General features: G+C 43.6%; 1 protein-coding gene across 1 annotated transcript; it reads right to left on the bottom strand.

Moving 5' to 3' along the window:
- Window positions 1-143: 143 nt before the first annotated feature.
- On the bottom strand, window positions 144-23,940 carry ankrd27 (ankyrin repeat domain 27 (VPS9 domain)). The gene is made up of 28 exons (XM_079266771.1): window positions 23,825-23,940; window positions 19,480-19,602; window positions 17,889-17,999; window positions 15,619-15,927; window positions 15,285-15,344; window positions 13,980-14,033; window positions 13,639-13,704; window positions 12,895-12,971; window positions 12,393-12,514; window positions 10,989-11,067; window positions 10,292-10,424; window positions 10,115-10,207; window positions 9,188-9,309; window positions 8,627-8,709; window positions 8,410-8,525; window positions 7,773-7,865; window positions 7,354-7,551; window positions 5,916-5,969; window positions 5,422-5,538; window positions 5,241-5,285; window positions 5,045-5,161; window positions 4,770-4,964; window positions 4,370-4,489; window positions 3,890-4,063; window positions 3,615-3,708; window positions 3,375-3,453; window positions 3,233-3,296; window positions 144-2,903 (listed from the first exon to the last, which is right to left on the bottom strand). Exons 2-28 carry the CDS (start codon window positions 19,579-19,581, stop codon window positions 2,394-2,396), a joined length of 3,387 nt encoding a protein of 1,128 aa, XP_079122897.1. The 5' UTR covers window positions 19,582-19,602; window positions 23,825-23,940; the 3' UTR covers window positions 144-2,393.
- Between the last annotated feature and the right edge of the window lie 3,502 nt (window positions 23,941-27,442).

The raw sequence follows: 27,442 nt of genomic DNA, 5'->3' as shown, positions 1-27,442 counted from the left end.
TATATAAACAAATCAATATATAAATAAATATTTATATATACACACACCTTTCTTTGAGCTTATTTTGGATTTTCTTATCAACACTGCAAATCTTTTTGGTGAAATATTATTGAAGCTTCTTCATTGAAACACGACAGATGAAACATAATCAATGAGTTTATTGTTATTTGGGTGTGAATTAAATAAGGCATATTCACATCATTTTAAAAACATCAAAACCTAGAAAATAAAATCAGTGGTACAAAAATAATTAAGACTTGTGATCAAGTTCGACATCCTTTCATGTGAAAACACAGAAAGCTGAAGAACCGGTGGACGTCTCCGTGTGACGAAACAAAAAAGAGTTGAAAGTGAAGCAGTGAGCATCGACAGAAGCATTCGTAGTAAAACAAGTGAACGTGTGACGTGTGAACGTGTGAACATGTGAACAGTGAGGACCACATACGCTCCCGTTTCATTGCGTTGAGAAGTCTCCGTATTAAACATCTTATAATGTTAAAAAGACCAAACTGGTGGTTTTGCATATTTAATATGTTTTACGTCTTCAGTACGTTTGTGAAGACATGAAACTTGCTTACAGGCTGATTCGAATCATTCTGATGAAGAATCTTTATTTCATATCATGATGTGGAAGAAACACATGTGACATTATGATGTTGATCAATACGTCTTCTGTGAATTATGTTTGACCAGAATCATTTTTTTATTAATAATTAAAAAGTAAAAATGTGTTTTTTAAGCAGAGCTGCAACTAAACAACGATCAATCAATCCAGCAATTATTTTCTCTGATTATAAATGATTTCTTTGGTCTGTTTGTTCTCCGGGCTGATGGACTCTAAATGAATGGATTTAAGAAAACTGCTCCTGAACGCAGCATTAACAGACAACACTGTTCATCTTTCTGCAGCAAGTTTCACGTCTTCAAAGATCTTCACAGAAACAAACTAAAACCAGCGAGTTGTAAGAAAGGGAATCAAATCTAAAATCTGAAAATAAGATTTGTTATTAACGGGATTAAAAACCATTAAAAACCTGCTCTTTGTCTGAGGAGGAAACACTTTGAACGTCTCTGCACACGACGGGAGTTAGAAACTACAGACCCTGATGAAATGGAAGTGGAGGAGCACGACGTTAAACTGTGCAAACATTTCTTCACACTGAAAACAAACCAACGTCGAGGATTCAAGTAACACAAGTGAAGCCCGGTGGTCGGATCAGAGCGTGAACTAAACTAAACTAAAGCAACGTCAGCTTGCATCCTGTTTTCCTTGTTGTTGTTGTAAAGGCTAGAAGAAGAAAGTGCTTCAAACTCAAGAGAGAGAGGAGGAAGAGGAGGAAGAGGAGGATGAAGACCTCTTCAGACTGGAGGAGTTCAGGAAGGAAAGATTCTGTTCATGTAACCGACAACATCTGATCCGTTAAAGTCACAATGCAATGATGTTTTGCAGCGTTGCATGTATTTGCTGCGGTTACAAAAAGCAGGAAATGATCATTCAACCAAAATGTTCACTTTTAAAGGTAAAGTTATGCTCCAGACAGTCATTCTACCGTCAGATCACAGGCGCTGCTGGTCCGGTCGTTCGTTGGTGTTGCGTGTTTCGTGTTTTAAAGGGTTCGTTCGGATTCATTAAAGTCTCACAACAACTGAAACTAACGAGCCGACCAGCAGCTCTGTGTTCTGAGGTCACGTGTTTGGTGTCTCTGAAGAGAGCAGGTCGTTTGGAGTCAGTTAAATATAAGAACTGACCGATATTTAACATTTGGAAGTAGGTATTGTGGAGTTAATTCGAGAGATTTTCCGATACTATTTATTTATTCCCGATGCTTATTGGCCGACAGCAGTTAAATTAATAATAATTATTATAATCAGCTGCTTAGATCTAGTGTTTGGAAGTTAAAAGGTCATCATTTCTCTTTAATATCTATTTTATATCGCTGTGAAAACCTTCAAACAACTCCTTCACCAAAGAAAACAGGAGGCGTCGAACACTGGAACGAGTTTGCACATGCTCAGTGACGATCGGGCAGGACGTACAAGTGACACGTGTTGTTGTTGTTGTTGTTGTGTAGCAGCGTAAATGAGCTGAGAAAAAATATGATAACGTGATCTGGGAGTCGGTGCGTAGACTCGCGTACTCGTCGATACCCGATCCAGCATTTCAGAGCCGTATCGGAGGCCTTTCTGATACCGGTCTCGTTAATTCCCGTCCCTGCTAGAAAAGCCGGTGTTCCCCAACTGGGCAGCGTCCTGCTTTTTTTAGCTTCCTCAGACGTCCTTTCTACCAGATACAGGACGAGTCAGAGAGTCAGCGTCACATCTGACCTCAACGTGTGTGCTTTTCCATTTTTGGTGTTTGTGTTGCATCGAGAGAAACCAAACGTCTGGCCCCCTCACGACGTCTCCGTGACCGGACTCTCCCCTCTGCTCTCTGGTAGTTGGTCGGCGTCTCTCTCGTCGCCTCCCTCGGTCTGGATCGCGGCGTGGAGGTCAGCGGGGCAGGCGGGACTCGAACCCGCGTCCTCGCTCTGGACGTCGGCGTGAGTCTGGTCGTCGGCAGACTCCGTCTCTCCGCTCGGAGGGCCGGGACTCTGGCTGTTGGTGTCGCGTGAAGCGGAGTTGGGGCTCGAGGTGCGAGCGGGACGCGGTTCAAACGGGTCATCGGCGTGTGTTTCTCTGGACGTCTGAGCATCTGCTGACTCGGTGTGTGTGTCACCCGTGTGATCACCCTCCTGTGGAGTGTATTCAGTCGTGTTCGGCCCAAGCGGTTGTTCTCCAGAGTCCAGGGTGTGACAGCGACCCAGGGGCCGCTCTCTGAGCCGGGGCCCGGCGTCGAGGCTCGCCGAGGGGCAGCTGACCTCCACCGTCTCCCCTCGCCTCAACCGCCTCCTGTCTGGATTCCCCTGGGACGAAAAATGAAGATCAGGGCTGAAAACTTTGAAATTTTCTCATGAAAAGTACGAGTCGAGAATCAGGAACACTTGATCCTACATTTCCCACAATGCAACTAATGGCATATGCATGATAAATCCATCTTCCCAACTCCACATTTTACATTTCTATAGAGCTTCTATTGCAATTTGCCACTCATTCATCCACACAGACTATTTTAACCTGTTGGTGGCGCTACAGGAAAGGTCATTCGGGTTCATCCTCTGAGGATACCGAATGTCTGAATCTTCACTGTGGAGCAACACTAAAAAGCAGCCGGTGAGGATGTGCACACGTGTACCTGGTTCAGGTTTGTTGAGCACCTGGAGGGGGGACCAGAGGAACCCTTCTTCATCTGCTGAACCCTGAATCGTTCAAACACACGTTATTACTTCACAGTCGAGGTCTCTTGTGAGAGCTGGCGCTCGGTGCGAGGAGGATACCTGCCGATGGACTGGGCCAGCTTCTGTCTCCTGCCGTTGTTGTGATCCTGCAGCCTCAGACGCTGCACGAACGAATGAGCTGCAGCGACAACAAGTAGCGAATTAAAATCATATCAATAACGACTGAAAGAGTGACACTTTAAGTACTTTTGACAAAACATCTGAAAATTCAGTACAGATAAATAATTGAGTGCCAAAGCGGCGTCTTGTCTTGTAGACAGAGTTCTGATATTACTTTACCCAGAGCTCCTTTGGGCACAGACAGGAGTTTGATTGGTTCGGCATCGGGAGAAAGCCCCGACGCTTTCTGCAGAGCTCTCAGGATCTCCGTGTTCTGCAGAAGAAAACGGTGAAAAACAGTTCCGGCTCATATTGTTGATGTGATTATCATCACCACCAATGCTTCTTTAATCTTTAATGCTGATGAGCGTGCGTGAAAAGATGGTGACTAACTGATGAGACATTTAAACATTAGTGCACATGAATATGTGACAGGAATGACACTCTCTCTCCACCTTGCCGCCCAGCTCGTAGGCGCAGTCCAGCGGCGTCCTCTGCCTCTTGTTCCTGAGGCCGGCCGAGGCTCCGCCCCTCAGCAGCAGCTCCACCAGCGCCTGGTGGCCCCCCCGCACCGCCTCGTGGAGCGCCGTGTTGCCCTGAAGGTTCACCACGTTCACCAGCGCGTCGCTCTGCTCGGAGACACGCCACGAGTTATTCTCAGCACGCCTTTAAGAAACCGATGCTGTGAGGAAGCTTTTCATCGCTGGTTTCAAATGACAAGTACTGGACTGAAGTACAGTACAAGTACCTTTAATATGTACCAGAGTATTTCTATTTTCTGCTGCATTCTACTTCTCCTCCATCACAGATACATATTGTACTTGTTACTGTACTACAGCTCAGAGGCCGTTTTTCTTTTCAGAGATACGTGGTTCTCACAGGACATCAGATCCAAGAGTAAAGCATCTGATCCATCAACACGTGACGGTGTTCACCTGCAACAAGGTGGAGGCTGCCTCCAGGTTCCCACAGAGACAGGCCTGTGTCAGAGGCGTGTTGCCATAGTGATCCTTCTTGTTCAGTTTGGCGTTGCACTCAAGCAGAAATCTCACCACCTAACACACACACACACACACACACACACACACACACACACACACACACACACACACACACACACACACACACACACACACACACACACACACACACACACACACACACACACACACACACACACACACACACACACACACACACACACACACACACCTTAGCTCCCATGAACGATATTTGTAGCATCCACGGTGACAGAGCTGCTAATATTAGTACGAACGACTAATTGATTCATCTAGAGACTAATCTATGCTGATAAATAAGCCCCGCCCCTCCCACCTGGACGTGGCTGTTCTGGCTGGCCAGGTGAAGCGCCGTGGCGCTCTGGTTGGTGCGGGCGTTGACGTTGGCTCCGTGGCGGATCAGCAGGCCGGCCAGCGCAGAGCGGCCGTGCAGCGCGGCGACGTGCAGCGACGTGAAGCCGCCGGCGTTGCAGCTGTTGACCCCGAGGGCTCCGGCCTGCAGGACGGACATCTGAGGGACACAAAGAGGACAACGAGGTCAAACTCCTCCCGTCCACGCGTCCCGTGCACAGTCGGCCTCCGATACCTTACCTTCTGAGTGGGGGCGCAGGTCGGACACTGACACAGCGGGTGGCACAGCGGAGCCTCGGGCCGAAGTTCTCCTTCCTCCTCCTCTTCCTCATCCGTCCACTCCAACAGGTAACGCACCTGAAACACACACACATGGATGAAAGAGCTCTCATTGTTGAGTCCACTGCCACAGAAGACGGAGAAACGTTGTCCTCACCATCTCCACGTCGCCGTCCGCAACGGCACGCAGCAGCTTCTCCACCTGTCAATCACACACAGCGTCAGTCACCATGGAGGACATCTCAAGGAGCCTCAGTTTATATCCAGCTTCTACTGCAGTGAACGCTACGGATATCACCACCACCAGACGAGCGGCGCTCTGATGGTTTCTCTGTTACCTCTCGGTGTCGGACCCGTTGCTCCTCCGGTTTGACCTCTGAGCCCAGAGAGGAGGTGCTGGAGACGGAGGAGCGACGGCTGCTGCAGCCTGAGGCCTGAGGAGAGCGACGGGGAGACTGAGGAGATGGACACAGAGGAAACACAGATAGGTTGTTTCCACTGAGGCTCGAAACCAACAACAGGTGCACAAAGTACAGCAATGCTGAGGAACAGTGATCTGAATCAAGTGTGTTTCTATAGGAAGCAATGCTGGTCCATTCAGAGTCACAGACCATGAAGCAGGGGATGCTTTAGGGCGGGGCTACACAGTGATTGACAGGTCTCTACCAGACACGTATACGGCGTCTCGACGTCACTCCTCCTCAGTCCAAATATGGTCACTTCCTGTTCACTGGTTGCAAAAATCCAAGATGGCGACGGCCAAATCGCTAAACTCGAGGCTTCATAACATCAGTCAACAAACTCGACAGACATGAGAGGAGATCAGACTCACATAGACTCCGCCGCGCTGACGGCTGTTCTGACTCGACTGCAACAACACGAGGATCTGCAACAAGACAACACACGTGCACGCACACACACACACACACACACACACACACACTATTTTTTAGGCAGGCGGCTGCTGAAAGACGATGTTTTTAGAATCCACGATCACTTCAGCTGATCTGAGGTCAGGTTCTCTGCAGCCTGAGAGGATCAGCCTCAAACTGCTTCACTTCCTGTAAACAGCAGCAGCTGATGGGATGAGAGAAACTACTGAGCTCTGAAACATGAAAACACAGTTTAGATGAAGTCAACTCTGCTTTTGTTTTTTCTCCTTTCATGATCTGTGAGCAGCAGCTTGTATTGAATCTCTCCGTCGGTTCACTTCTCAACATGTAGAGACGCAGCAAACAGCTTCAACGAGTGATGGTGAGACAAGAAAGAGAAAATGTTTTCAGGGCCATAAGAGCTTCAAGCAATCGTTTAATAATTACAAAGAATAATCTTTTAAATCATAGAGAAGTAAAGAAATAGATGTAGATAGGCTTAGACTGCACCGCGATAGAAACAATACTGGAAATTATATACGAACTACATCGTCAAAATGATGTAAACAAGTACAGCAACACACTGAAACTAATTCATCAACCGTTCTCTTCAGAGTTAACAGGTGTTCATCAGGTGTTCATCCGAAGCTCGTCATTACTGTGAGCTTTGAAGTCAGACAGCAGCTTCAGGAGACGCCCGAGCTGGAAGACGTCGACACGTTTAGACGGAACGTTTGAAAGTTAAGACGAGACTTCTGCCTCCGAGCTCAGGATGTAGCAGGACAGCATCCTGCAAACGCCTGCCTCAGCGTTTCCTTCTCCCCACTGAACAGCTCAATCCATCATGGGACAAACATCTGGTTGCGTGTGCGTGTGTGTGTGTCTGTATCTGCGTGTGGGTGCGTCTGTGTGTGTGTGCGTGTCTGTCTGTGTCTGTGTGTGCGTGTGTGTGTGCGTGCGTCTGTGTGTGCGTGTGTGTGTGTGTCTGTGTCTGTGTGTGCGTGTGTGTGCGTGTGTCTGTGTGTGCGTGTGTGTGTGCGTGTGTCTGTGTCTGTGTGTGCGTGTGTGTGTGTGTCTGTGTGTGCGTGTGTGTGCGTCTGTGTGTGCGTGTGTGTCTGTGTGTGTGTGCGTGTCTGTCTGTGTCTGTGTGTGCGTGTGTGTGTGCGTGTGTCTGTGTGTGCGTGTGTGTGTGCGTGTGTCTGTGTGTGCGTGTGTGCGTGTGTCTGTGTGTGCGTGTGTGCGTGTGTCTGTGTGTGCGTGTGTGTGCGTCTGTGTGTGCGTCTGTGTGCGTGTGTGTGCGTCTGTGCGTGTGCCTGTGTCTGTGCGTGTGCCTGTGCGTGCGTGCGTGCGTGCGTGCGTGCGTGCGTGCGTGCGTGCGTGCGTGCGTGCGTGGCTGACCTTAGAGTTGAGCGCACAGTGCAGCGGCGAGTCCTTGCTCTTGTTGAGGACGTCGGTGCTCGCTCCGTTCTCCAGCAGCACCTGGATGATTCCCTCGTAGCCCCAGCGAGCCGCCATGTGCAGCGCCGCGTCGCCTTTGTCGTTCTGCAGGTCCAGGCGGCACGTTAGGAGGTCGTAGTACACCAGAGCCTTCACACACTGACACACACACACACACACACACACACAATGAAGGACTACCATCAGAGATACAGACATCTGCAGCGAACAGCTGAACATGTCCATCTGCATTCACTGATTCATTGTTTGGTCTGTTAAAGGGACCGTTGGGTTAGTTCGGGACTAATTGACAATAATAATACGTCTAATAATAAGACGGGATCTGGACCGAACAACTTGTAACAAAGTGAGTGACTTACGTCCTCGTGTCCGTACATGCAGGCGAGGTGCAGCGGTGTGTTGCCGCTGTTGTCCTGAGCGTCCGTGTTGGCCGTGTAGTGCAGCAGCAGCAGCTACAGGACAACACGGACTATTCATCAAGTTCAACGCCAGATATCAGAGATATCTAGAAATATATATATATATATATATATATATATATATATATATATATATATATATATATATATATATGTGTGTAGGACTGTGAGTGTGTGTGTGTAGGACTGTGTAGTGAGTGTGTGTGTGTGTAGGACTGTGTGTAGTGTGTGTGTGTGTGTGTGTGCGTGTAGGACTGTGTGTAGGACTGTGTGTAGGACTGTGTAGTGAGTGTGTGTGTGTGTAGGACTGTGTGTAGTGTGTGTGTGTGTGTGTGTGTGCGTGTAGGACTGTGTGTAGGACTGTGTGTAGGAGTGTGTAGTGAGTGTGTGTGTGTAGGACTGTGTGTAGTGAGTGTGTGTGTGTAGGACTGTGTGTAGTGAGTGTGTGTGTGCGTGTCTAGGACTGTGTGTAGTGTGTGTGTGTAGGACTGTGTGTAGTGTGTGTGTGTAGGACTGTGTGTAGTGTGTGTGTGTAGGACTGTGTGTAGTGTGTGTGTGTAGGACTGTGTGTGTTCACCGTGACTCCCTGGTATCCCCTCTGACAGGCCAGGTGCAGCGGTGTGAGGGCGTGGTAGTCTGTGGCGTTGACCGGCGCTCCTTTACACACCAGCAGGTCGATCAGCTTGGCCTGACCTGTCACACACACACACACACACACACACACACACACGTAAACTGTCGTCACAATTAAAGAAGTTGAAATATCTGTATGCGTGTGTTTTACAGCTGCTCACCACAGATCGCAGCGGCGTGCAGCGGAGTGTAACCGCGGTCGTCTCTGGAGAACGGCGTGACGATGGACGGGTCGTTCAACCGCCTGCCGACAGGAAGTCAGGTTACTTTGCGGTGGTGGTGAACAGGTTAGTTAGAGGTGCGTTCAAGTTCATCAAAAGCAGTAAAGATCACATCCTGCTCAGCTTCCTCAGGTAGATGTCAAGTGTTTTGCTGCAGATCTGACCCATGTCCCCTGTGGGCCACCGTAGATGACTGAAGAGTTTACAGCCACGAGCAGTTAAACGTATGAACTGTTCTGAGTTACACTAATCAGATGTTAGTGTGTGTGTGTGTGTGTGTGTGTGTGTGTAGGGGGTTCAAGTAAGAAGTGAAACAGCAGACAGCTTTTTGTTCCTGATTCTGAGTCTCTGATGCAACAACAGAATAAAAAGAGAGGAAATGACTTCCAGTAAAAACATGACTCTTACAGCAGTTGCATTAATACATTTTACTTGCAGTGTGTGTGTGTGTGTGTGTGTGTGTGTGTGTGTGTATATATATATGTGTGTGTGGACACTGACCCAGACAGCTGGAGGTCACAGAGGTCACAGGAGCAGAGGGGATGACACATCTTGACGTCCTCGCTGCTCTCTCCTTCACTCAGCAGACGTTTCACCTCCGCTTCGTTTCCATTGGCAATGTGCTGCAACACACACACACACACACACACACAGTAGATTATGATGCATTTAGATAAAACTGACCATACAGCAGGGTCTGCTTTAGGGGCGGGGCTACACGGTGATTGACAGGTCTCGTATACGGCGTCTGTACGTCACTCCTCTGCACTGTAACTGTAACTTCTGTTCATTGGTCTCTGTGCAGAAGTGCTGACCCGGTTACTGAAGAGGATCCTGAAGAGATCTTGTTGTGAGCAGCTTCATGTACAAACTACGGTTGAAGGAAATGTGCAGCATTACCAGAGAGTTGTGTCCTTTTGAGGACTCATGGAAATCCAAACACAACTATTATATATATATATATATATATATATATATATATATATATATATATATATATATATATATATATATATATATATATATATATATATATATATATATATATATATATATATATATATAATATATATATACACACACACTACTACACACACACACACACAGTCCTACATCCATGGTGGTCCAGGATCAAGCTGGACTCTGGTGCACCAGAGGAGCTGGATGTTTACTGTGAAGACGTCGGCCATGTTCTCTGCCCAGAGAATAGTTGTTGTTGCTGCTGTTTACATTCATTGAGATGCAGTCCAGGAGTGTTGTTGTGTTCCATGAAGACATCACTGATCCTTGAATCCTGGAGATTATCTTTGCTTCTGATTCATTAAAGGAATTTCAACCTCAACATTCAGCCACATGACTCTCTTACACTTGTTTGTGACGGTGTGTTTGTTTGGTAAAGCGGTGAGCATGCAGGTTCCCTGAGCTCACCTCAAACAGACAGTGGATGGGCGCGGCAGCGCTCTGAGACAGCAGACTCATCCTCTCTTTGAACAGCGCCTTGTCATTCAGCTCACCCGAGCCCTGCGGGGAACACAGACGAGCCGTGAGCAGACGTCTGGACGACTGGAATAAAAACAGAGCCCTGCTGCCGGGCGAGTGACTCACGGAGCGCGTGTCCTGCAGCTTCCCCAGGTTGATGTACTCCACCGCAGCCTCGAAGGTGCTCAGACAGTAGCTGAGCTCGTCTTTACTGGAGTGGCTGAAGCAGAAGTTCCTGATGTAGCTCAGGTTGGCCATCCTGAGGACACACGACGACATAACTCAGTGATTAATAAACCGCACGGCTGGAAGGCATTTCCTCCAGCCGACGAGAAAACAAAAGACCAGATTCAAGCTCTGTGGAGTACAATGACCAGCCGCTGGTTAAATGGTGACATTCAACGTGCAGATTAACTGGTCGTCTCGTTGTCTTTGACGCTTTGAAAGTAAAGCATTTTATTGCTCAGTATTCGTTGTGTCTGTCTGAGTGACACGATGTCTTTAAGCCACTGAGGAGACAGAAATATAAATCACTCTCGACTGGTGCTGTTGACCGATTGGATCTTCTATTTTGTGCCATTAATTCAGCCAACAAGTGTTTCTCTACTGAGCCGAACTTCTCATCCTCCTCTACCGAGTCATCGCGGGCGACGTTTTACTTCTTCTTCCGACGTCTGTTCACGAACAACGTAACATCTCGTTCATGAATACAGAGCAGCCCGAAGTCAAAGCCTCACAGGACGCACATATTAAATGCATTTGATTCATTTGGGTCAGCAAGCGTCATGTTGATGAAACTCTACGCCACGTTTTCCACACTCACCAGTTGGGGATTTCCGTCTTCACCAGCAGATAGAGGACGACGGAGAGCAGGTCGTCTGCAGACACGGCCTCTATGCTCACTGCACACACACACACACACACACACACACACACACACACACACACACACACACACACACACACACACACACACACACACACACACACACACACACACACACACACACACACACACACACACACACACACACACACACACACACACACACACACACACTTCAGTAATTAGGATACAGGGGGAATTATTAGCAGGAGAACAATTCCAAGGCTCACAGAATAGCCTAAGAAAAGCTTTCACTCAGTGCAACATCGGCGCACAGTGCAAGTTGCAGCAAAGCAGGACGGTTTGCACACTTTGCAGTTCTTCATTGTTTTTGCAGAGAGGCATCGTGAGGAAATCACAGGAAACCGCCAGCAGCAAACAGGACAGACAGGGTTCATTGGGATGGATGGATACGGGTGAGAGCAGCATGGAACTGTCCTGTGATATAGTTACACACGAAATGATCTCAGCAGTTTTCTCTTCACTTGTCTTTATTTGCACGTTTTGTATTCAGTACTCTAAAACTGACGGAGAGTAATCAAGTGATGTGTGATACTCGGATGATGTGACCGATTGTATCTGAATACATGTTTAAAGTAACCGTCCCAACTCATCGAGGACAAACGCACAAACACACGAGGTCCTGACACACACGCTCCGTTGGTCCAAACCAAATGACTCAACCGGTCGCTTGACAAACATGAACTCGGAGCGGACCGTACCACGACAGCGGGGGTTGTTGTTGTGGTCAACAGGCTCAGATTTCCAAAGCAAACTGGACAAACCCATCAGAGGGCGTCAGAGGGAGCGACTGTCCCGACAGCTGATCCGATTACAGACAGTCAGAGGAACGCTCGGAGACCACGGAGAGTTCAGGCCTCTGGACTGGACCAGCGTTGACTCAAGACTTCATCTACGCACCGTGTCGTGGTGCTCCTGATGTCTGATGAACATGATCAGCAATAAGAGGAAACAACATCTTGTTTCCTCGTGATAACGGATCCATTATCTCCAGATAACAGAAATAATTAAACTTGTGATTTGAAATGTAAGCTTCCGTATAAAACTACAAATAGAACACTTTTCTTTTCTTTAAAATGACCGCAGAGTTCATCATTTCCCTCTTTTTTACTTACTGTTGTCAACATATGAATGTGAATCATATTGTGACTGATAAGAGTTAAAATGCAGTTGAAATTAAGTTACAGTCTCTGATCTAATTAAGTTCAACGAAATAAATGTAACCACATTTATCAGCAAAACATCAGGAGGGAACACACACACACACACACACACACACACACACACACACACACACACACACACACACACACAGCGTACCGGTGCCTCGGGGGCTCTGGGTGGCGGTCAGGGCGACTCTGCGGAGGCAGAGCAGCTTGAGGAGGGGGGAGGTCTGCTGGTTGAGCTGACTCAGCTCTCGCTTTGCCCGAGACAAGTTCATACTGCAGAAACACGACGACAGCAGCGAAAAAATACAAAAACACATCGTAAGTGTGAGGCGAGACACTACAGGGAGAAAACGTAGTTTTTCATGTGCAGGTCAACATAAACATTTTGGCCCTAAAGCATCCGCTGCTTTATGGTCTGTGTGACTCTAAATGGACCATAATGTACTAAATGAACATCATGCTGTATTGAAGAAGACTTGAAACTAGAGATTGAGACATAAACTCATGTTTACAATGTTTACTGAGGGAATAAATCAAGAGAGAAGTAGAGTCATTTTCTATAGACTTCTATACAACCAGAGGAGTCGCCCCCTGGTGGCCACTAGAGAGAATGCAGCTTTAAGACAACCGTTAACAAACACAGCTGAACTGACCTGAACTCAGGCTTCACTCCCAGCTCGTTCTGCTGCAGCTCCTGCAGACTTCTGGCGGTTTTGTTGAAGGCAGCGTCCTGTTGACGCGACGGACACATTTCATCAGCACATCAAGTCCATCAACAGTCCGGTCTCACTGCATCTCTGACTCATCAACGGGACGTTTCCGTAGTCGTAGTAAATCATTGTCTTTTGATTTTAGAGGGTCTGAAAGCTATACTGTACTAATCATTAGTCTCGTCGATACATTGATTTTTTGTTTATTTGAAACATGCTGCATTAAATACAGGAAAACAGGAATTATCACGTAAGAAAGAACATAATCACAGTATTTTTTTATTTATCCTTTATTTATGCACGGACACTGAAAATTACTTTATTTTAGATTTGTTTGTTTTGCACACAAAAAAAGAAGAAATTAATATTTGTTTCTCAACGAAGGTAAAGTGATCGCTGTACTTCTTAAGCCATTTTGAAGAGTTGTGATCATATTTTCGATGATTATCGGGTTAATATTGTGAATCGAAATGATTTTTTCGAGGATAATCGTGACATTAAACTTTAATATAATCCTCTATCAGTAGAAAGTGTCCACAGTGGAACTAAAGGGCATCAAGAGAAACCACAACACTGTTTCCAGAAACTAAAGCTGCCTAAGAGTTTAAAAAATAAAGAAGAAGCATTTTTCAAAAGGTTGGAGCACCACAAATAAAACAAAATATCTCCATCACAGTTCAGACATACCTGGCTGGCTTCAAGCGTTCCCACAAAGTTAAACATTAAATCATGGATACCATGATGAACGTACATCTGGAAAGAGAAGAAGACTTTGTGAGTGAACAGCTGTGGGTCGGTTTTCACACAACAGTGAGTCAGAAACCGAAACGTAGTGATGAGGATGTGGCCTCAATGAAGCCGTGTTTGAACATCGTCTACTTCACTTTATACTCGTTTTAAAATACGTGAAATCAAAAGCTGAGTTGAGCTCAAGTTTCTGCTCCGGAAACAAACTTTAACTTTAGCTTCAATCCACGAACGCGTGCGAGCGTCTTCACTGAAACTGGAGAAGTCGGTGGTGATGTTACCTCCACCGCCTGTTTGAGGAGAGTCATCTGAAGCGCCTGCTTCGCCAGAAGTTTCTGTCGGAGAAATACGAACACATTTATGAGAGCAGAGATCAGGATGTGATGCAGAAAACACGGATCTCCGTCATGAAGCTCCTTTGAGCCGCTTTCACACAACGTTCCCAGTGAATTACTGAAGTAACGGCTCAGGCACAGCTTGTGTTTTTCACTGAACACATTCAGAAACGTTTCCGTCTGTCGCCTTTGGAGGAAGACACAGTGTCACTTATGGAAGCCGACCGCCATAAAAACCCAACAGAAGAAGAACAACAACAACAATGGGGCGTGTCCGGGGCTGCGGTCGAAAAGTTGAAAAAATTACCTCCCCCCTAACGTCCGTCCCTAACGTCGGTTCCTAACGTCCGGAGCTGCTTCCTTCTGTCACGCTGAACAACCAACACACTTCAGCAGAAACAACTCACTCGTTTAACATCAATGTAACGGTTCAACATCTATCATTGAGAACGAGAGTTAGTTCATTGACAGTTTGTTATCGTTACTGTTTTTTAAATACGTGTAAAACTAAATAAATGGTCGTCACTGTCTGTTCATATCCATCAACATGAATACGAGTAGAATTGTTAAACCTGTGTCAGGTGAGCATGTCCTTTGTTTTCATGGACGGAATGATCTCCGTTCCTTTGGTGAAGGATGGTCCCGTGTCTCCTATGCTAAAGGAGCTAGGAAAGGAAGCATTGCAGCACCTTTCCTCATTATTTAGAGAATTTGGACCGCAGCCTGGACGAGCATTTAAGACGTCTTTTTTTTAATGTTCAGCAACGTGACGGGTGAGGAGCTGTTTTTGAAGTCACCAATGTTCTTGTGACGTATTGATACGACATTCAGAGCAAGAATACAGCAGCTACGTGAAGACATCGTGGAGTGATGTCGCTGCTGTCGCCATACACGACCGAACACAACCTGCCCGGCTGGTCCTGACATTTACAGAAGTTGACAAGCGTCACCTGAACGCTTCATTCAGGACTTCCTGGTTCACGCGGACTTAACAGCTGATATTTAAGTTTCTTCTTGACCTCTTTTCAACCGACGTGGACAGAAAGTTGAGGACGATCATGTGACGCGATCGAAAGCTACGGAGCAGCGACCGAGTGGAGCTCGTGGGAGGATTGTTTATGTAGAAATGTATTACAAGAGGACAAGAAGAGTCCTCGCTGAACTTTCATGTCACATTCAGTGCAGAGTTTCCCCGAGAATCACTTCCCTATAACCTCCATCGGTCAGAGCGGCGGGTCAGGTCCTACTCACCAGACGAGAGTCTCTCAGCAGACACTGAAGACATTTAGTGTAAAGACCGTTCACCGAGTCCTGAGAGGAGACAGGACGGCAGTCAGGAACACTCCAACCTCATGAAAGGGTTTGAATCACCGTTAAAACAAATGTATCACGATGCAGCGTCTGTGTGTACGACCACAACATTATGAATAAATAAATATTATATGAGATGGAATAAAAAGATGAAGGAATGAAGCAGAAGGGACAAACACAGGAAGAGGAAGACGTGAGGAAAGGAAGTGGCAGAAGGAAAGAGGACAGGAGACGAAAAAGGTGACGAAGAGGACGGAGAGTGTTTTGTTCCTACTATGTGGTGTCGGAGTCCCTTCCTCTCCTGCTCCCTGAAGGCCTGACAGAAGCTCTGGATGAATTTGTCCAGTTTCTGTCCGTGGGGTCCCAGGAACTCCCTCACGTCCTCCAGGCTCTTCAGGCAGTAAGGGGCCGGCGGGCCGAGCTCGGCCGGGCTCGGGTCCACCTCCACGGGCCGGGAGATGCACAGGATGCTGTAGCTCTGCTCCCGGTCGTTGTAGAAGGTTTCCTCAAACAGGATGGGGACCGACGAGGGAGCCGGGAAGCCGGACCCCAGCAGGACCCGCCTGTCCTGGATCCGGACCTCCTGCAACACGCAGCAAAGAAAAACAACACCTCTGGTAAGCAGGTACGCGCTGGTTATTACCAAGTCTGGGTTATTAATTCTATGTTTTCTCAGGATGATCAGATGTTAAAAGATCCAAACCAACAGCGTGTTAGTCCGTCTCTCTAAACCAGGAGTTCTTATTCAGAGCAGAGAGGAGCCAGCTCCACAAACATGGAAATTATGATGACGCTTCATAATAACTCATAATAATAAATGAGCTTCTTGTTGAATTATTCTAGCAGTTTGCTGCTATAGATTAGATTTCTGATACACCGCGATAGCTTTTTCTTTTGTTAATATTTGTTTGGTTTCATGATGTTTTTTGGTTTGTTTGTTTATGAATTGGCTAACACTGAGGACACGTGTGGTTACATGTATGAGTCAGCAGGATGTCATGGGACGTGCTCATAATCAGGAAAAATATTGAATATCGACAGCCCGTCAGCTTATGCTCATTAAAGCCTTTGGAGAAGCCAATTGCTTCAAAAGCATTTTGTTGTAGAAAAGTCACATGATTCTGGATCACAAAACAAGAGTATGACTATTTTAATTCAGACTTTAAAAATAGTTTTCAACTGAATAGAAACTGGACTTTTGAGCGTAAAACTCCACTCGATGACAGGATGTAGAAACCAGGAGACAACCTCCGGTTCTTTAAAGTGGATCCATTGCTTCATGTGTTAAAGCTGCATTCTCTCTAGTGTCCACCAGGGGGCGACTCCTCTGGTTGTATAGAAGTCTATAGAAAATGACTCTACTTCTCTCTTGATTTATTCCCTCAGTAAACATTGTAAACATGAGTTTATGTCTCAATCTCTAGTTTCAAGTCTTCTTCAATACAGCATGATGTTCATTTAGTACATTATGGTCCATTTAGAGCAGGGGTCCCGCCACGTCATTTTATGTGGCCCGCGAATCCGCCAACACAAAAATATATTTATATATATATATATATATATATTTTTTTTTTTAAGTTAGAATTGATAATAAAAATATCCCCATCGTCGAAGTTATGAGCTAGAAAGTCATAACTATGATAGAAAGACATGATGATGAGATACTTAAACACAGAAGCAGCTCTGGCTGGTTACTGTACATTTGAAATGGAAATGTATTGTGAGTACATTGAAGACTACTTCAAACGTGGCTTTAAAAACACATGAAATACTTCATGTGGGATTGTGCAAACGCACCCTTGAAAGGATTTTAAGCTTTGAACAAAGTTATTGTAATAACTTGTTTGATATTTGTCTTTGATATTTTCTTTAATAGTAATAATCTTTGATAGAGTAATGTGGGTTTCTTAACCCTAAATTAAAAGGATTTAAGTTATAATGACAGAAATGTGCTTAAATATATGTTTACATTTATATAACTACATATACAATATTTTTACACTTGAATAAACAATAATCAAATGCAAAGACAGTTATTTACCAATATGTTAGGAGACGTTACATTTACACCGTCTTACATTTACAACCGGCCCTTTGAGGCCGACCGTGATGCTGATGTGGCCCAGAGTGGAGATGAGTTTGAGACCCCTGATTTAGAGTCACACAGACCATAAAGCAGGGGATGCTTTAGGGCGGGGCTACTGTGATTGACAGGTCTCTACCAGAGACGTATACGGCGTCTCTACGTCACTGCTCCTCAGACCTGATATGGTCACTTCCTGTTCACTGGTTGCAAAAAACCACATGGTGATGGCCGTAATCCAAGATGGCGGAGTCACGATGACTACGGCCACCGCTTGTATACCGTCGATGGTAGAAACCTTTTCTTAACGAGACTCAGCAGGTTTCATTACAGGGTAAGCACATAAAACACAGACGTTTGTCCGTTGTTGTCGTCCTGTCAGACGACTCATTTCTTCGTATTTCTTTAAGTTTGAAGTGCCTCTGATGCAGCTGATGAGTATGAAGTGAAGCGGGACAAACCTTTCCGTCCACAGTCTGGTATCCGTCCTCCGCCGGCTGCAGGACATAGCTGTCGAACTGAGAGTCTGAGTAGCTGCTGTCGGTCAAACTTCCACAACACGGCACCAGAACCTGCAGACAGAAAACACTTCACTGACCGCTCGACAGATTTAAACACGACCTCTCTGAACCAAATACAGTCTTCCTGAGCTGTTGCAGCACAGTTCACGACTTTTAGTTCACTCCGAGCTGCAAATTCTCTCTTTTGGCTGGAAGTTTGGGGATTTAGTCCAGACTTCAAACTCACTCAAGGATTCAAGGAAGTGTAGCGTCGAGTGCGAGTGCTTGAGCTCTACGGGACATATTTATTAGTGTTGAGAGGGGACCCTATTAACTGTTACACCACAGAACGGCATGCTGGGTACAGCTCGCGCTCCGTCGCTCGCTACAATACTAACTGTTACACCACAGAACTGCATGCTGGGTACAGCTCGCTCTCCGACGCTCGCTACAATACTAACTGTTACAATGCAGAACTGCATGCTGGGTACAGCTCGCTCTCCGTCGCTCGCTACAATACTAACTGTTACAATGCAGAACGGCATGCTGGGTACAGGCTGATATAAGACCAATGTTTCACATAATTGAAACAAAAATGTGTTTTTTGGGGAGTGGTTTGAGTTCATACACTTGAAACTGGAAAACAATGGCCAGTCTATTTGGAGGGGGTCATTTAAGGATCTAGGAACATGATCACATGATTAGACCGCCGTCCTGCATCAGTGGGTGTTCAGGGTCAGCTGTCTGCTTCTGCAATATCACAAGTTTTAAATCCAGCTCAGATGCATTTTCCTGTGTTCAGCTTTGATGATCAGAGTTTCCAGATGAGTCCCGATACGTCGGAGCTGCAGTCAAGACATCCGATCCTCATCTGCTGAGGTTTCAGGCGTCCTGACGAGCTAAAAACACGTTTCAGGTCGTCTGATTTCTGCAGGATCTTCACAGCGGTCGTTTCACTCGTTGGGCTTCTAAAGTTTCGTCTGACTGAGAAAACTCATTTATCAAATCACACGAACAACTCCTGACAGACTTAAATAAATGTTCATCTGATTCTGTCACCTACCCCGATTCAAGATATATATATATATATATATATATATATATATATATATATATATATATATATATATATATATATATATATATAGCTCATCTGTCAGCTCATCTTTGTGGCCGTTATTCTGGTATTCAGAGGCCCCCCCACTCAAGTCCCAGAGACCCCGACTGCTGCTGGAAATCCCACCCAACCAGGAAATGTGTCATCCCAAACCCACGTTCATTAAAGCTCATAGTCGACAGAAACGACACAAAAAGAAGACAACCGCTGACATCGGATAGCCAGCGGGTTTCCTTGATTCTGGGAAGCCAGGTCTAATAAAAATCTGGATGGATGATACAATTGTAAAACACAGAAAAAGAGATGAAAACAGATTTCCTACACCACTTTGAAAACCCTTCTCAGGAATGCTCCTCCAGCAGAGAAACCACCCGTCCTTCTGTTGTCCCGACTCCTTCAGACAAACAAACACAAGCGGTAAGCAGAGCGACTCACGATGCCGTGGAGCTCCGCCACTCGGCTGCAGAGGTCCGGTCTCTGCTTCTCCAGCGCCAAGTAGAAGCGGTTCTTCAGGATGTTCTCATCATAAACAGCCATAAGGAGCCGCAGGTCTGGACCCTGGAGAGGAAGGCAGGAAGGTTCTGATCAACGCGATCAAACGAAGCTTCAAAGAGGAACTGCTGAGACCTTTAACCCTCTGAACGACCAAAACCCTCGATAAACAATCGCCAAAACTATCAGCCAGAAGCTGGAAAAACTGTCACAATCGTCAGAAGTTTATCTTTCCGACGGTCCTTGAACACATGATTTGTGACGAACGCTTCCGTCAGAAAAAAACGACCGAAATAAAACTAAGATTGAAATTCTGATATTTCATCAAAAACATCATATAATATAAAATGTCTCCTCTAATAAAGCGTTCACTTTAACCAGCTCCTCAGTGAAACGATGAGTTGATTCATCTGAGACCAACAGTCATGTGACAACAAGGAGGAGACTCTTTGACTGAACTACAGGAAGTGAACACAGAGCAGAGAGGAGAGAGAGGAGAGAGGAGAGAGAGGAGAGGAGAGAGGAGAGGAGAGAGGAGAGAGAGGAGAGGAGAGGAGAGGAGAGAGAGGAGAGAGGAGAGAGGAGAGAGGAGAGAGGAGAGAGAGGAGAGGAGAGGAGAGGAGAGAGAGGAGAGAGGAGAGAGAGGAGAGGAGAGAGGAGAGGAGAGAGGAGAGAGAGGAGAGGAGAGGAGAGGAGAGAGAGGAGAGAGGAGAGAGGAGAGAGGAGAGGAGAGAGGAGAGAGAGGAGAGGAGAGGAGAGGAGAGGAGAGAGAGGAGAGAGGAGAGAGGAGCGAGGAGGATCAAAAACTCGTGTAACTCCTGAACAAGTTACAGAAGATAAACGGATCATAAGACTCCTTCAAGGCTCCGGATTTATTTATTACAATAATATTATGAACCACTTTATTGGATAATCAGCTGAGACTGAGAACAAAGTCCCTTTCAGGCTGTTTTCCACAATTATTACGAGTTCAAGTCTTCACAGTTTTCTGCCGATTGAAGTGATTGAAGTGAGGAAAGGTGTGATCAGTCAGCTGAGAACCTCGTCTGGAGCACATTGCTCTTCTATCATGCGCTTTAGGTTTCAATACTCCACTTGTATGTGTCGACCACAGATGGTAAATGTGTTCCCATCCGTGTTCTGTTTGTAACACGTGAAGGATCAAAGCTTTGGTTGCCTTGTATTTTGAGTAATTAAGATACGATGCAGTTATACGTCAGCTCAAGATTTAGTTTGGTCAAATCTTTGCACAATTGTTTTGTTCATTTAATATTATTCTATTTTATTATATATATTGTGCATTTTATATTTCATATTTTTTACTCTGTTATTTTTATTGCTTCACCTTCATCTATAAATGCTGCTGGAGCGAAAAAAATGTCCCCTTGCGGAATGAATAAAGTAACAATCTAACTCTCTCTCTCTCATCTATCTATCCATCAATTATGGAAATGTGGAATAAAAGCTTTGTTACAGTAACCAAACTAAATTATTTGCAGTAGAATTTTTTCGTCCAGCTCATAAATGACGAGATACTTTGTCTCGTAACAATTCACAAATTTCCCTTTTTGTTTTTTTTGCTCAGGTTTACATTTGTTTGTGATGTTGCCGAGTTAGACTTTGCATCCAACAGTCAAACAACTAAAATCTGCTTCACTGTCGTCTCTAAAACAGACGCGTGCAGCGTCGTCTTCTTCCCGTTTTCTGCACATTTTGCCGTCTGTCTTTCTTACACGTTAAAAAATAGACCAAGAATTGTTTTCCAATATCTTAAAAAACTTGTCAAGCTGCTCTCGTATGAACGGACGCTAACGTCACTCTGCCTCAGAGGTTTTCTTAAATGTCACGCAGAGTCCAATTCACAAAATTTGATCCGTAAAATAACTACGATTCATCCTCTGGGGAACATGAACGTCCGTACAAAATGTTATGACAACCCATCCAACATGTGTTTCACTCTGAACTACGAATGTCAACCTCAAGATGGGGCTCGAAGAAAAGTCAGAGGATCAACAAAGTCATGAGGATTCATCCTCTGGGGAACATGAACGTCATCCAACAGGTGATGAGATAATTCAGTGTAGCCATGCAGCTAGCATGACAAAACAACAGCTAACAACACACATTTAACACTTTATCCAATCAGCTGTTTTTACCACAAACCAACAAACTAAATTCCAAATTTAAAATATACTTAATTTATCCATAAAGAAGCAAATACGCAACTAAGTCTGAAACAACACATCAACTAGTATAAATCCTACATAAACAAGAAAAAACACAAAGAAACAGAAACATTAACATAATGACAAGTCCTGAAACAACAAGATGTTTGCATTCACCGTTCATCTGAATAATAATAACAATAATTATAATTATTATCTTCAAAACTCTTCATCTCATCCACTCACTTCATGGCTCTGCTCAGAGATCAGCTTCATCCTCCTTCAGCTCCTCCAGTACAGACAAACTGGGAACAAGTGCCCCCCCAACACACACTTTCACACACACACACAAACCTCGTGAGCTCCAGAAGCTCGATGCTAACAGCGAAGTTCAGCGGGGGTGAAGAATGTGTCCGCCCCCCGACGCGGCGTGACATTACACGCTTAGATCGCCAGCTGACATCTTAGCCTGAAGCTTAAAATGTGTGTGTGTGTGTGTGTGTGTGTGTGTGTGTGAGAACAGAGGAACCGCCTCAGCAGCAGCAAAAGAAAACATCAGTGTTTGATCTAGGTCAAACACTGTCTCCTGATCAGAGCGGATACAAATAAATAAATTGCACAAATAAAATAAGCTCATAAGCAAAAATTAAAAGTTAGAAAAAAGGCTTCAGATAGACGTAGGAGCCATTTAAAAAGGTACTGTGTGGGGGGTTTGCAGATTGCAACCAAAGGAAACTTCTTCTGTGTGTCAGTGTATTTTGCAGCCAAATCAAATTGTTTACAGGATATTCAACCTTTGTTTGTTTATGCTTTTAATTCTTAACTTCTACGATAAAGTAGTCCATGAATACGAGATTACAGATGATTATATTTCCTCCTCCTCATTGTGGTTATTTTATGGCATTTTGCTGGTTACACTCGTCTTCTTCACAGAACATTTTTGTATTTTGGAGAATAAAGCAACGAACAGCGCATCGAGTATAACTAAAACTTCAGTTTCACGGTGAGGATTTTAAGTACAGTTTGAAGTTGCAGATTGTGCAGAAATAAACGCTGCAGCTCCTCAAGACCAACAGATGGGTTCCTGTGGTTTTTTTGTCCGTTCTGGACTCATATAAACAAACGGCTCATAAAAAATATTCTCAAAATAATTTATGATTTGAAAGCTAAAACCACCAGAGGTTTCCCAGCCTGAAGGAGAGTTTCCCATCACAGCCTGAACAAACACACCATAACTCTCCAGACACTAAGTTATTATTATTACATAATAAACAGGAAGCAAAGCTAACCTCTGACCGATATATGACTTTAAAAACAAGCACAGTGCAGCACTTCAACCAAAGAAAACAAAGTCAACTGTTCCTTTAAGACACAACAAGCTACAGCCACAGCTAACTATGGGATTTCCGGGCATATTTTCAAAATAAATTCGTTATTGACAAACACCTTGCGACATGTTCCAGTGTCATAAAACAGATGTACATGTTAGATATGACTGAAACAGACCCTCCAAAGTGCTACACATAAATAACAGTGTTCAGGTTGAACCTTCTTCTCTATTTTAGCCGACAGCGTATTTCTTTTGTCAAACCAAACGTCGTTTTAAAAACCTGGACCTTTAATGTTTCTTTGTTTGACAGCAGCAGTGAACAAATAATACAATTTAGGATTATTTTATGACACATTTTGACAAAATTAATTCCTCATTTCTGGTTTTGTGTTTATAAACTGTTCGGTCTCTCCTTTTATTGTGGATTCAAATGTAACGTTAACTCAACATTAAATTCACATTTTTTTTGAATGGAGTCTGGTGTGAAGTGTTCGGTTTCTCGAGGCTTTTTTTGTATGAATTATCTAACTTTAGCTCTTTGAACAGGTGTCAGGCGATATTTAAATAATATGAACTGCTCACCAACCTCCGGACTGAAGATTTAGATATTAGGCTTCATCAGAACTGGAGAACCGGAAGTGTTACAATTAGCCTGCTAGCTAACAACAGACAACAACACCCGTTTTAACTCGTAGCCTAGAGCTAGCATATCTAACGTTAGCTCGTTAGCTTGTTAGCATGAGCAGCTGGTACTCCGAGCTAACAGAAGCCGTAGTTAGAAGACATGTTGTACCTGTTATCAGTGAGTCGCATGGCAGTGAAGAAACACCCACAGCCGCCTGTCAGAAGCTGTTCACGGGGATCAGCTGGCTAACCAGCCGCAGTGGTCCGGGTTGCCAGACTTCAGAGAGGCAAACACGTAAAACAAGCTGTGAAAAAAGGAGTCGCTTTTACTGTGAAAGGTCATTTCCGCCGATGTGACGGAGAGAAAAATAAGATCCTGAGTCTTTATAATGAGCAAATATCAAAACAATGAAGCAAGTATGTCAAAATCATTAATATCTTAAAATAATTTGTATATTAAAATATTTAGTAGCTTCAAATAAGAGAAACCTTCTCAAAATAACTAAGTATTTCAAAATAAAAGCAACGCTCATAATCATGAATGTCTCAAGATAAGAGAAGCTCTTTCAAAATAAGAAAATATGGAAACAATCACCAAGTATTTTTAAATAATTAGTATCATAAAATAAAAGCTAACTATCAAAATAATGACTCACAATATCAAAATATTGAGTTTGAGGTTTTGAGATACTAAGTCATCTTTTGAGGAAGTTTCTCAATATTTTCAAACTATTGAGAACAATGTTTTTCTTCTTAGTTATACATCATTATTTTGAGAAAGTTTGCTGTTATTTTGAGATACAAACCCATAAAACTCATTGTGAGATGCTAATTATTATGAGATACGTCGTCATAATTTCCAAAAGGTTTCTCATTATAACGACTTACAGGATCTTTTTCCTTTTAGTGGCGTCTACGGGCTTCCATACTAGTTTTGTAGTGGTGTGTGTATCATAATAAATTCATTATAAATCTCTCCAGTCTTACTTTATCGGTAACTTCTCGTAGGAAACCAGTAGCCTTGTTTGATTGTCACTGTTATTCTAAAACAAAATGGTCCACACTGCCCCCTACTGACCAGCACGGTGTATTACACTAGAGGGCTGATCATCACGAGATAATCAATTAAAACATATTCAGTAAAATAAGATTAATTCATGTTTACACATCACTTCAATGTTGCAGCTGGTGAAGGTGGAGCTGATTCTGTATCTATATTTATTTTAACTTAATCTATAACTTATTATTTTGTAGTAATCATGTAAATATGTAAAGTAACTTAAGTTCATAAACTAAGAAGTGCAGTAAAAAGTACAATTATTTCCTGTGAAGTTGAAAATCACAAACTTATAAAATACTTTATCACAGAAACGACAAATCAAAAGTACGTAAAAAAGTTAAATAATCTCCATCTTGATCCACTGCAACATTAAAATTATATTTACTCTTTAATGCTTCAGTAATAATCATCCAACATAAGCAGTATTTTTTACTCACGATACTTTAAGAACATTTAGCTGATAATACTAAATGTACTTTTGTTTAACATTGTGAATGCAGGATTGTTTCTCACACAGAAGTACTTGTACACTAGTATTTTTGCTAGAAAGTACAGCAGAGAAACAAGGACACCTTAAGTGAGCAAATAACTTCATTTTATTTTCAAAGCAACAGTAAGTAACCGATTACAGTAAATCAAACACACACAGTTGTGTTAAAGAGGTTCAAATCAACTCTCTGGATCCATCTGATGACGTCTGATGGTCCGTCTGGTATTTAATCCTTTTAGTCACCAGTTCAGTCTAAAACATAAACATCCTCAAAACAAACGTCAGCCTGTCAAACTTCTCTTACAATTGATTACAAAAGTATTTAAAGCCCTTAAACTATTTACACTCTTGTACCACCAAATACATTTCAAACAAAGTTACATTTAGTTTCCCCTTTAACGTTAAATCAGTTTTTTTCCCACCCAATAGTTTTTAAAACACTATTTATATAAACATAGCATAAAAAATAAGGACATTGGTGTTCGGTAGATTATTTCTTTGTTGTAACAAAGCTTCTTGGCAATAAATCTCATACAGTTTGAAAGCCTAACACCGATGTGAACAGGTTTAACTCAAAAACAAGCCGTGACGTACAATCTTGCCAAAAACCAAATTAAAGTCGCAGAGTGCTCTGCATCCTGGTAGTTCTGTTAGCCGTTAGCCAAACACACCAAACACACTGAACAAAGCAATACAAATGAGCCAACTTACACCCAGCGACGTACGCAACCAGCGAGCTGCCATGAAACTGACTTTGTTCAAAATCAAAAACAAGCCGTGACGGCCACACGTCCTACAGACCGTCCAAAACTAAAACAAACTCACAAAAGCTGTTGGCGCGCTCCAAGTACTGTTACAGTATTATCTAGAAAGAATAATCACCAGCAGAGGATTTCTTTCACAACCTGGCAACCCAGAAGTAGCTATTATAAATGGCTTATAACTGATCTATAGTACATTATTAATTAAACATAATAAAGCCATTAGTTAACACTCATTAACCTTTTTATAAACTACTGTTAATAACGAAGTACCTTATTAGAAACACTACCAAAGAGGGTGCAACACTAAATGTGTGTTTCTATCTTACTAGAGAAACATCAACACAAGTCATTTTATTAAAGGGTTGAACCAAATGTTCCTTAATATCTGAAGCTTCTATTGTTGTTTTCAGCATTTACTTTGACGTCATCACTCTAACGAATAGATTGTGTTGAAGTTAAATGAATGTAATTTGTGGTTCTGTTGAACTGCTGCTCGACAGCCCGTTCATACTGATGCGCTCCTCTTGAAGGCGGAACGCAAACAAAGATCGACGGAAGCAGAATAGTTGGTAGATTTGCCTCTGAGGCAAATTTGTGATTTTGGACTGTACAAAATAAATTGAACATTTTGTGAATATCTTTCTATTTTCAATCAATTTAGACTTCATGAAACTCTGGAGTTAACGGAAATGTTTGGATCACACGAGTCGGAAACTGGGATCTAATTCTACAAATAGTATAAAACTAAGAATACTTGATGTTGCTCTGTGGTTTTCTCCAAATATATATGAATTCTGGCAGATCAGTGTGTAGTTTTACTCTCTGGTTGTAGTTTGTGAGCTCAGTAAATGTGACGTAATGTTTGGGACATGTTCTAGAACGGAGTATTTTATTGCATGTTTAATGGAAGTTAATGTCGAAGTTGTCGTTAAATTATTCAATCATGAGCTTGGGTGCCTGGGACACACTGGATTTTAATTTAATACAACATACTACACAAAATACCCCGAGATCTTGTGGTACAAGAATTTAAAAAGTCTGGAGGGTTAATATATTTTTGTAACAGACAGTAAGTTTGGCTGAAAACACAAATATAACACAAACTTACTCAAATACCTCATCACAAAACAAGCCCCCCCCCCCCCCCCCCGAAGCTGGATCAGATAACAGATTATATATATATATATTATATATATATATATATATATATGTGTTTACTACGTTATGATGGTTCCGGTATATAGTATAGTATAATAGTTACATTGTAATTTAAATGAGACCGTACGACTAGTGTGGAACATTCCCATAAACATATGGCGGCTACGCGACACTTGATACAGTGTATCTATTAAAGTAAATACGAACAGCTGTCAGGGCACAAAAACAAAGATCCTTTGATCTTTGCCAATCAAGACTCCAGAGACCAACAATGAAACAGTTTGAAGCAGAAATCAAATCAAATCGTGACCGCGA

The sequence above is a fragment of the Melanostigma gelatinosum genome, assembly GCF_949748355.1.
Source record: "Melanostigma gelatinosum genome assembly, chromosome: 1".
Classification (NCBI taxonomy): domain Eukaryota; kingdom Metazoa; phylum Chordata; class Actinopteri; order Perciformes; family Zoarcidae; genus Melanostigma; species Melanostigma gelatinosum.
The sequence above is the reverse complement of the archived record's forward strand: the minus strand, read 5'-3'. Positions and strand labels throughout refer to the sequence as shown.